Genomic DNA, 12,394 nt, shown 5'->3' with positions numbered 1-12,394 from the left:
ACTACACCCTCTCTCAAGCACTGAATTATAAATTGCATCATACAACTTTACCATGTCAAATTAAATTGAAAATCAAAATGGAATTGCATTACTGTTTTTTATATAGTTTTTACTGGCAGTACCTGACCCGTATTAATATTGATTTTAATGTTATTTTTTAGGTTGCTAGACACTTTATGCAGCTCGATCCAAAATTGGCAAACGAAATTAGTTTAGTTGCTGATTATTCTATGGATAGCCATGCTCAGGATCATATAAATTACATTAATGTCTCCAAAACTAGAAAAAGAAGAGCGAAAGCCCTTCTGGGTAAATCATTTCAATTTTTTCAATAATAACATTTGTTGATAAGTTCATCTTCCCTATCAAATTTTACCATATTCGCCATATTTTAGTCAATTCATTTACTTTGGACATATATTAAAGATTCCCTTGATAAACAACATTTATACGAAACATTATTTAGTAAAAAAAAATCCAAAGATCTATCTAGAACCGGTGATAAGGTTTATTATCAACAATAAATTTGGAGACAAAAAAATCTTCACAGGATCAAATTTTTTTTATTCAGAAGGTAACATACTAATTTTTTGAGCAATTTTCACTTTAAATGTTTTCGACAAACTCGGGGCTATTTGATATTACTAGAATTAAATATCCTCCTGAACGTTAAAGGGTTTTGTTGGACAGTTGGAGACCACGCGCAATTTGGTGCTAACATTGTCTTCTCGTTAAACACTATAATAAGTAGAGAAATAGGCAATTTTATCATGTAACACAGTGTGTAAAATTTAAATATTTTTAGCATATGATTTTTTTCAAATTTTGAAGTATGTTCCTTTAAAAGAATTGGAACTACTCTTTTTCCTTGAGGGCTTCGCTTATATCTGTCTAATTTTACAATATCTTCTTCATATTTATATTTTTAAAAATTCACTCTTATAAATCTATTGATTGTTCCCTTATTCAAAAAATAATGTAAAATTACCTGAAAATAATAATAAACTAAAAATGTGGGATTAAAGTTAAGTTTTTAGTTTAATATTAAAAATTATGCACTAATAAAGAAACAATTGATAATTTGTAACGTCTCGGTAGGTACGAATTATCAACTGTCAACATAGCGTGCTGCGCATTCGAAAGAAACACGATTATATTGAAATCTAGAATGCTACTCACTTATGATCACCCCAAGAAAAGACCGTTTGATCAGTACGTACTACTATTTCGAGCATACTGATGCTAACTTGGACACTGAAAACTGATATCATAAAAAAAACTCCAGATAGCTTGGAGATCTTTAGAGCGAAGCATGCTAGAAATTATAAAAATCAATCGTTAAAGAATCTAGGGAATGACACATAACACTCAAGTTACGGATGTTATCCACAGTATAAAAGCACTAAAATGGCAATGAGAATTCTTGGCAAAAATAACTGGCCACAGATGCACCATACAAATAACTTGAGGTGGGATCATAATAGAAAATTAGCTGGAACAACAAAGGCCCGAACAGTAGTACCTAGAGGAGAAGCTTATTATGAAATAAAACATTCATTAGAACCATTCCTACTGATCGCTTTCTCAAAACCTTCCAAGGGGTGATGGTCAGTCGTTTACTTACGTCCAGTCAATATACTGACAATAACTATAAATTTGGTAGATTATGAGAAAAGTGTCTCTGATCCCTGACCATAAATCAATTTAACTTACAAATGTAAAAATACTTCAACACTGAGTTTTTTTGTTTTAACATTATGAATCAACTAAGTTCTAATTAATGATAAAACTTATGATCTTCTATTACGTTCATTTATAGTCAATTTTATTATTCTTTTCTCTTCAATTTTTAAAGCTGTATGTAATTTCTTACATTGTGTTGTATGTTGATGCTGCTTTTTTGGCTTATCTTATGAAACAAATCTAAATAATACCCATACTATATCCACAATTAAATATTTGATACATTTACCTTTGCAGATTTTGAGCGACATGATGACGACGAACTTGGTTTTAGAAAAAATGACATTATCACTATAATCAGTCAAAAAGATGAACATTGTTGGATTGGGGAGCTCAATGGTTTGAGAGGTAAGTGTATACACAACGTTTAACATTTATAGATAATAATATTATTCTTATAGTGTTTGTTCCACGAGTTTACTTCTGCTAATCTTTCAATAATCATATTGAATTGACAAACTTTCCTTTTTGCTAAAAAAAGAAAAGAGCCTGTAAAATCAAATGGTTATTATTTTTGTAAGTATGAAATTTTTTAAGGTTGGTTTCCTGCGAAATTTGTTGAAATGCTGGACGAAAGAAGTAAACAATATAGTAGTGCTGGAGATGACAGTATATCTGAAACTGTTACTGATATAGTTAGAGGTACTTTGTGTCTAGTAATAAAACAAGTTTTAGAACACGGAATGAAACGTCCAAATTTTTTAGGTAATAGCAAAAATTTGAAAGCAAAAGTGTATTTATTGAGTAATTTGTGATGTCAACTGTTTATATTAGATTAGTGAAACAAGTGATGTCTTTCTGCTTTAGGTGGTCCATGCCACCCTTGGTTATTTATAGAAGAATCTGCAATGAAAGAGGTGGAAAAAGATTTCAAATCTGTTTACAGTAGATTAGTTCTTTGTAAAACATATAGATTAGATGAAGATGGAAAAGTTTTGACTCCTGAAGAAGTAAGTCCAATCACCAATTTTATTAAAATATCAACAACTTTATATTTTGAAATTGTGAATAGAACAATTCAATTCGAAAATTCGCAATACTTCTTACATTTTCATTCAAAACACTTATGATTGGTATAATAAAACCTAACTGTGGAAAACTTTGTGGTTCATATAAATATTGTAAGATTCAAAATGAACGTCACAATAAAATACTCTGATCTCTTAACACTGTCATCTAATATTATGTTCTGCTGCTCAAGATAGAGCATCCAATACTACATCTTAATTACACACATTTGACTTCTCAAGACGAGCGTATATCTATGTAACTCTGTGAACAATTATTCAACATCAAGTATTTATCAGTCTTTATTGTTGATTTGGCATTACATACGAGGGTTGTCAAAAGAATTTCCAATCTCAACCTAGAGATGTCAGCTCTTCCAGTATAAGCTGGGAAATATATTTTGAGATGTGTTGAGAGATCGTCTCTAAAAATTCAGCCATTTTGAACTCTAGAAAGAAGAGGAGCTAGACACTGGTACACAGACTCGTACCATCATTTATGATGGACATATCCAACGAATTTTCTCTAAAATACTAAATTCTTCAACTTCATACCGGACAACATAAGCTAATGTATTATCTAAATCAACAAATACTCTTGCAGTATCACTGTAGATGAGACTTGGTCCACCTCTTCTTTCAATAAATAATAACATGCTTTTCTCCTTTCTTAAAAAAAAATAACTGACAAAATCTATTCCTACTACTTCAAGACTTTGGCTTCTTGTACTTGATTTTTTCAACATTAGAACAGAATTTGTTTTTTTTGTTTGCATTGAAACGTTGACATAGCTTATATTTTGATATTACCGATTTAACTGTTCTTCAACATTTTAAAATTTAAAACCGTTTTCTCAAAAAGTTCATTGTTATCTTCACACCTGCATGATATTTTTGTCTCTACTCTGATTGAATCTTATTCATCTATTCTTTTATACCACGAGGCAAATTTGTCATCATTTTCTGAAGCAAAGACTTTTTATTAAATTAATTTAATGACTATCTTTCCTGCTACTGAGTATACGTCAAATGTCAAATTTTCACCTTTTCTTCGAGTATCTTTATCTTTGTTTATACAGTTTCAATAAATCTTCTCACCCAACCAATCAATTTCAACTGCAGAAATCATACAATCCCTTGATTTTTTCCGTTTTCTAGGTTTATAGCATCTTAATAAGGAGGAATATCTTCTGTTATTTTAATAGGCGAAATTGACTCTAGGTTTTTAAGCCATAAAAGTCCTCAACATCTTGATTCAATAAACTTTTCGGGGCAACAGCCACAAGATGGTAAATCAGCTGGATTTTCTTCCCCGTTTATGAAATTCTAACTATTCCTTTTACTTGATTCCATACGAAAAGCTTCCATATCTCATTTCCTCTAATCCAGGGCAAAAACAGTAGAGGGATCTAAGTAAATAATTGTAGGTATTTGTAAAAATAGCAAATTATTTACTCACTTTATGAAATCTTTTTGTATATCGCCACTTCTTGATCCCATTTAATAGTTTCAGATCTAGTCTTCTGTAACAAAAGCTTCGGATACAGGGCATGAAAATCCAATTGATTCAAATCACTTTTGAGCAGTAGCAGTTTCCTTTGAGTAACTTTCTTAACTTCAATAACCAATCTAATACATATCGTAATGTATCACTTTTTCGATCACAAATCAAACCCCAGACTAAAAAAACATCGAATTTTCTAAAGTATCGTCTTCTGTTAAAGTGTATTTCCAATATAAAAGGTCAACTCATGGCTCTAGCATGATTTTAGATGACTCTTCTGTGAATTGATTTAGAGATTTTCTACTACCCATAACAGTAACGTAGTTGTTCACATAAAAACTATTTAGTAACTTGCCTATTACATTTTTGAAAACGATTTTTATCAGTTTTACCATTTTATTACATTTTGTAGACTATGAAAAATAACTGCTAACACAAACGGACTACACGTTATTCGAAACACATGCATGTCGATAATTTTTTTGTTATTGTGACGAATCTTTCTATAAAAATTTAACAAAATATCATTCATAGTAAACTGATTTGAAAGCTCTTTTTATATTTGCTATTACTCCAAATATTTGAAAGGTTTTTTTATATCTGCTATTAGTCCAATGTATCTGAGCGGTATCGAATGAGTAAGCTATTTTTTCTACAAGGTTTATTTCCTTTTTCAAGCATTATTAAGTAAAGGATGACCTTTTTTGCTAAAGTGTCGAATACGGGTATTATTTTTGTAGTAGAATTGGACAATTAATTCACTCTTAAATCTTTATTTACTTCTTCAATAACTTCTTCTCCAAAGCACCCAACAGATAGTTTTTGATATTCATCATAATATCCGTTTCTTAACATTTTTATGGTATGTTCCAGTCAATTTACTACCATATCAAAATTTATATTTAACGGAACCTTCATCCCTTATTTTAATAATTTGTAGAAAATGTTCCATAACCTTTACTTCATTTTCTTCCTGTGATTAGAATTTTGTTGTATCCTTTATTCCCAAAGTAACGAGACTCCGTAATTCTCAAAATTGCATATTTTTAGGAAATATTGATGTAATTGCCAAAAATGAACAGAAATTTTGTTTGTTTTGCCCATTGAACACCAACCATGTTTGGTTTCTAATGCTGTTAATTCACACGATAAATTCCTCCTTTCTTTCGGTAAATAATTTTCCTCGAATATTTGCTACTTTCAAAATTTCTATGGGACCACCTATTGTATCTGTAGTTCCAACACTAAGTTCTTATATTCAAATACTTTCACCACCTGATGGTATATAATTGCAAATTGACATTGACAAATAAATTCTTCAGCAGAACTTTTTACTCTGATACAGTAACGTTTATGATTAACAATTTCTAATTCATTAACACCAGGCAATGAATGAATAATTTGTTTTTTTCGAATCGACAAATATTGCATTTCATTTACTGCTGTATGTGATGACGAAATCGATTATTCAGTGTCAATCCAAATTCGAGCTTTCCTCATTTTATCTTCATGCATCATCAACAGTGTTTGTAGAAAGATTTTTGTGTGTATTGAATTTGTTAGTCATTTCAGAACTTACAATATTCTTTTCTAGTGTGTATATCATTATTTCTTGGTGTTTTTGTACACATTATGGCTACGTATTTTCCATGACATAACATGGACTACTTCTAAAGTAACATGCCAAATGTTCAAAACAGGAAAGATAACAAGCATTTTACCTGTAACCTTTTTTTGTTTTTTCAAAGTTCATTTAGAAAATTCTTCAGAACTATGTAAATCTTCACAAAATCAGCATCTATTTTGTGACGGCTTGGATACTGTTGAAATCGATTTCTTTTGGGTTTTTTCTGGTTTTCTTTCAAATTTATTTTGTATGTCAAATCAAGATATTGATAATGAGATTCTTCATTTTGAATTTCCTTATGCATGCACTTCAATAGATTGTGAAATCGATTCTTCAATGTTTGATCATCATTATTCAAAAAATTTCTTTGTCATACTAGATTCAACCATAGGATAAAGCATTGCAACACAGGTTTCTGATGTCACACCTAAAGTTTCTAAAGCTTTCTATCTTTGTATGTACTTATTTTTGCTTTGTAATTGTTTAGTACCAAATTTATACTTCTACAAGCATACTTGTATTTTCAAATCTAGTTTTCATACTTTTAATTACTTTGGGTAATTTTCTACCAACTGTCTAGTTCCATTATTGAGGTTCTACCAGGTTTCGTTGAGTTAATTTCTACTCACTACTCACTAGTATACTCATCAAAAGTTTTCTCTAATTCTTCATCTGAATTTAATAAATTTTCCATTATTACTGAATCCAGTTCATCCATAGTTTCATTTTTCTGCTCAAGTATCTTCATTTTCCTATACATTTCTATTACTTTCTCTGTATACTCTTCTTTGTTCAGTATTTCATAAATCTCATCATATATATTGGTGAAACATATTCTTTGTACCTTCCACGAAAGTGTTGCTCTTTCCATGTTTCCAGTGTCCTGTCACGATCACCAAAAAATGTTAGTTATAGTGATAATATATTCGAAATGAGAACACTGGAATAAAAATATTAAAGCTTTCAATTGCAACTTTTTGTTATTGACTTTTCTTGTCATTCGTTTTTTAACCCACTATTTAACAACTCAGTATTATTAATAATATACTATTAGTCACAGTGTGCTAATAACTTATGTCAAAATCTAACTTACTTTGATAATAACAATTTTACAAATTTTCAGTTGCTCTACCGTTGTGTTCAAGCTGTAAATTTATCTCATGATAATGCGCACGCCCAAATGGATGTGAAACTACGATCTTTAATTTGTATGGGCCTCAATGAACAAGTGCTCCATTTATGGCTTGAAGTTCTATGTTCTTCAAGTGAAATTGTTAAAAAATGGTCAGTATAAAAATTTTAAAAACTAGAACCAAAAATTTAAAGTATTTCTTAAAGGATGTATATTTGTTAACCATTGATTGCCAAACACGAATCGTAAAATGTTTTTTGCAGAATATAGAAAAATAATTTTTCAAGGATTTACTTTGAAAAAAGTGTTTAAACAACAGCTAATATTCTGTGTGGCCCCCATTTGCATGTATTATAGCAGCATGCTGCCAATTAAATTGTCCAATGAATTTTGTGCCTTTTCTGCTTAAGTTGGCCGACGACAGGGAATAATACAGCCGTACCTGTAGCGGCTTAATTAATGAAAAAATATCTATTATACTCTCCGAAAAGCTATTTGTTTCGTCGAGCCTTTTTTTTTGTTCCTTTCATTTTAGCCCATCATCCTCCTAAATCCAGCACTGCATAGAAAAATCTCTTATATTAGGACCAAACCCAAAATATACCCCACCCCACATGAATAACATCCCCATCCCATTCACAAACAATCCAATGAACCTCTTTCTCTTTTGGTTGCGAATTGTGGTCGTCAATGGCTTGTTACAATAATTTGGAGCATGCTCTATGGGATTCTGATCAGGCGACCTGGGTGGAAGCGGTAGATGAAAAGAACCGTGATTTTCGAATTTTTCAAAAACAACTGCAGTTCTATGAGTTCTTGCATTATCATAAAAAATAAACTACAGTGACCTGAAATTATGGCAATATGTTGGCTACCGCTTGATCCCTATATATCTGTTCTATCATCTTTTCATGAAATAAAATTCCTGCACATACCATAATTATACCTCGTCGAAAAGGGTGAATTTCTTAGAAAGGCTCTCAATGGATTTATCCATTCTTGTTTAATGTGTGAGGATTGTATTCCTTATTTTTGAGGTCGATAGAGAAACGTCTCTTCTCAGGATTCACGTATTACAAGGATTTCTAAGAGTAAGTCTTAGGGAACTATCATCAATTACTATTATTACTATGGGTCTATCAATTCTTCGTCTTTCGGCAAGAGTTCCAGTTCCTGCACTGATTAAGTATGCTCAAAATGACACTTTGAGATATATTTGGTCGATTTGCAATATCCCTTTTGAATTTGAGGCTATTTGAGAAACTGAATAGCCCAAGAACACTTCAATAATTCAATTTTTTCTTAGCATTATAACAAACTGAATTTTCTACAGCAGTCCAATATTTTTATACAATTTTAATAAATAATTTCAAATGGATCGATTTAGTTCCAAACGCAGAGCGATTTAGTAATTTCCTTAACACGTTAATAGGTATATAGAAATGTAAGCATAAGGGGACGGAAGACGATTGCCAACAGACATGCTTAATCAGCAAATGAAATATTATAAATTTACAGAGCACATGTTTTTATGACTTTTTATAGAAGATCTTTATTATAACTGTTGCTGTAGTAGAAGTAGAAGTCTATTTTTAACAATAAAATTACTATTTAAAAAGTGACAAGTGTTAATAAATGACATTTTTATATATTATGATATATGCATAATTGATACCTTTGTTTAACAGTATTCATAGTCGGCAAAAATAACTTCTAAATGCGTAACGTTACCCTTTTTATCAGCACTCCTGATTAGTTTGTTCTCATTGATATAAACAAGGTTTTATGAATCCAAAAGAATTTTCGAGTACAATTTTTTATTCAATGAGTATTTTTACAGGTATCATCCTTGGTCCTTCGTATATAGTCCAGGCTGGGTACAAATCAAATGTGATCTTAGAATACTTTCTCAACTGTCCTTCAATTTAAATCCAGATTGGGAACTCCCTGTGAAAAAAGAGAACAACAATCAACCATTAAAGGACGGTGTTCGAGATATGCTTGTTAAACATCATCTATTCAGTTGGGATATTTAATACTGACATTACGATATAAACGTTATGAACACAAGCTGAAATAATGGATAAAAGGATGTAATAGTCTGCTAAACTTGTTCCGCTGATGTTATGTTTGATTCTTTTTAACTTCGTTCATTCAAACTCATTTATTTGTGATTAACTCAGTATTTTTATTTTTTAGAAAGTATAACAGTTTTAATACAGGAAATATATTATTACTTCTGAGATTGTCATAAAAAGGATTACCAATTTTTATTTATAAATACTGTGTTCAATGCAAGATGTTTTTTTAATACAAACATTACTACAATCTAATATTCATAATTATTTTCATCATATAAAATAAATTTTTGGGATAGGATTTCCAACTATATTCATGAATATCATATATAAAATACATATTACAAAATCGGGTTTACAGATAGAGTGTTGTATCTTGCATTTTTATTTGTCGTTTATTAAGACTCTGGGTCAATAATTATGGATGAATTGAATTTATCTTCTTTATTTATGTTCATTCACTTATTTTGTTTCTTATATTTAGATTTATTGCATTCAATCTCCTACACATATGGTTTACTGAATGTTCAGTTTCTGTTCACATCTATGGATTAAATTATATTATTATTATTATTGCACTTTCAATGTTACTAACCCATAGACAGAAAAGAATAATCATTGTGTTTGTGACCCCAGATTATATACAAAGTTTTGCTCTGAATTCTTATTTGCGCTTTTGATAAGACTTGCTCAGTAGCTCCGTCCTTCGATTTACATTAAATAAGCAATGTGTCCTTGTAAGCACATGACACTGTGATAATTTATAATTTTGATTCTACACTTCATTGAAAATTAACTGATTTGTTTTGTTCAGCATGTATTATGAAGATTCTGTCTCTTCACATTAATTATTAAAATTATTCCATATATTTTTTTCGCAAATAGAATTTGGATGCTTAAAACCTAATAAAAAAATAAGCTTCGACATATTGTCAGATTTCTTTATTTGAGAGGAAAATAACGGATTAGAAAGACTACTATATGCACATAAAATCTTCCAAAATATAAATGAAACTAATAATAATAATAATATCATGATAAACGGAAATACTTTTTTAGTCAGTATTATTTCTATTATTCTCTAAAACATATGGAAATACTTTGTTTCTACTCAATTTTTCTGTTTCAAAAACAACAAATTTAGCTGCCGCATAATTAACAACCGAAGATCTATCATCAAAATCAAATGTATTTATTAATTTTATTGTAATGTGAAAATAAAACATATATTTCGATAATAAATCATTAAACGCTGAATTTACTTGGAATTTCTGGAACCATTGGTGTCGTTCGTACTGAACACACTGTTTACTACACTAACACTCATAATTAAACTGTCTAACTCGATCTTTGGAAACCAAAGTAAACCGTGCACTTTAATCTCAATTAAAGTTAACTTGTTTATCAAAATGCGCGTTAGACTATTTTGCCGATTGGTATAGTTTTAGTAAACAATGTGTTCGGTTGAATTTGGCTGCATTTTTTCCGCCTTTTCCAGTTTTCTTAATTATATAATAATGGGAAAATGAATTTTCATGAAAAACAGCAAAAGAATGGACATTATTAAGCTGAATTAAATATGCACTTCATTAAAAGTGTAAATATGTATTATTCATGATGTAAAACTGTTTCTATTTCAATGACTATATACACAACATTCAAATTCTGTATAATCCAGTGATTTGGCATCGTATTCACTTGTAAGAGCATTGTCAAATTGTGTCCACAAGCTGCCACATTCTTGATAAAGGTCTTAATTGTTGGATTATTAGCAATTACCAAAACACAAAAATTGAATTAGTCATTTTGATAATTTGACTTATCATTATTCTTTATAAACAAAGTCCTCCACTGCTACTCTGTAATTTATGAGGAATGTTATAGTCTACAATTTCTTGCAATATAGCAATAACTATAAGAAATTTTAGGAAGAGTCAAGACACTAGGAAGCTTTCATCAAAAACGCTACTTAACCCTTTAATTATAAGAAAACAATGCATAGGAATATTCTTTTTAAACAGTTACGAAATGAAAAGTTATTAACTCAAATACGTTAGTAACCTTAAACATTTTTTTGCATATCATCTTTGCACCATATTTCCATTCAAATGAATATCTTAGGTTCCAAAAAAAAACCCCACCCGAAAATAAATTCTATCCATAACAGGACTCGCTTGACTGGACGTAAAACTTGTAATCAAAATATGTCTCTTAAGATTCTGTTCCACAGTAACAAATTTTATAAATATTTTTATTTAAAGAATTTGATTAAAATTCCAATAACAACCTTGGTATTAATAATTTAAATAAAAACAACAATACACATATAAGCTAGTTAAATAGAAGACTATTATTTATTTAAAATTTTCCAGTTTAATTCAGTTGTCATAAGTTCAAATTACTGTCCTTTCATATTACCTTATTAAGTTCAAAAGAGTATCTAAGTGGTAAATGGTTAGGTAAGTTTGAAAGATTGAAATTATTTTAGGTTGGTAGGAAACAGAACTTGCGTCCTCCCGAAATTTATTCTAATCCAGTGAAAATGAAAAAGATCCTTCATATTTTTCAAAGATAAAGAGCTTGTGTAAACTATAAACTAACTCTTATAAATAAATCAAATGCCAAGGTAGCCACTTCTGTGAACACATCAGACCAAAGCGATCTTAGGATGGTTTTTATCACGCATGAATAATTGTTTCAACTGCCTACTCTGTGAAAGTAGATTCTATTTTGAAATAATCGTTTCCAAATTTAATTATAGACAGTTATTCACTTTGAACTTGAAATTAATGGATTTTCATTGTTTTTATTTGGTGAGATTTTTGAAGAATGTATTGGGAAGGTATTGAATATATAACTTTTGTGTGATTTGAAATGAAGCTAGTAAAATGTTACAGTAGGCAGTAATAATATCTCGAAATAGATTCAATTTTTTTCTCATAGTAGTTTCGAAGTATGTTTTTTCTGTTTCTATTCAGATTTTCTCAAAATGATTTAGTGTTTTCTCTTTTTCCGTAGTAAATTGTACATGAGTAGAGTTACATCAGGATAAATTGCAAACTTAATAAATAAACTCCATTAGAAATAATAAAATTCATTTTGAATAATATATATTTTTCTTATAATAACAAAAATTACCAACAAATACTTGGAATATCAATGGCCTCTTCAATATCTCCTATATTAGCAGATTATTTGCCATTGAAGCTATTATCAAAAATAATTTTATCTCTTCCATATGATGAATTTGATAATTTACTATTTTACTTCAGATGTTTCGATCCTCATGTACAATTTACTATC

General features: G+C 29.8%; 1 protein-coding gene across 1 annotated transcript in view; it reads left to right on the top strand.

The window, feature by feature from the left end:
- Nucleotides 1-10,348, top strand: part of LOC130900456 (small G protein signaling modulator 3 homolog) — a 42,337-nt gene extending 31,989 nt beyond the window's left edge. The window contains exons 9-14 of the mRNA XM_057811090.1: nt 162-309; nt 1,981-2,091; nt 2,281-2,448; nt 2,551-2,693; nt 7,005-7,165; nt 8,854-10,348. Coding sequence (XP_057667073.1) covers nt 162-309; nt 1,981-2,091; nt 2,281-2,448; nt 2,551-2,693; nt 7,005-7,165; nt 8,854-9,049 — 927 coding nt within the window. The 3' untranslated portion in view covers nt 9,050-10,348. The remainder of the gene's footprint in view (nt 1-161; nt 310-1,980; nt 2,092-2,280; nt 2,449-2,550; nt 2,694-7,004; nt 7,166-8,853) is intronic.
- Nucleotides 10,349-12,394: the final 2,046 nt, after the last annotated feature.

This window comes from Diorhabda carinulata, chromosome 1 (assembly GCF_026250575.1).
Source record: "Diorhabda carinulata isolate Delta chromosome 1, icDioCari1.1, whole genome shotgun sequence".
NCBI lineage: Eukaryota > Metazoa > Arthropoda > Insecta > Coleoptera > Chrysomelidae > Diorhabda > Diorhabda carinulata.
This window is presented reverse-complemented; position numbering and strand designations above follow the sequence as displayed.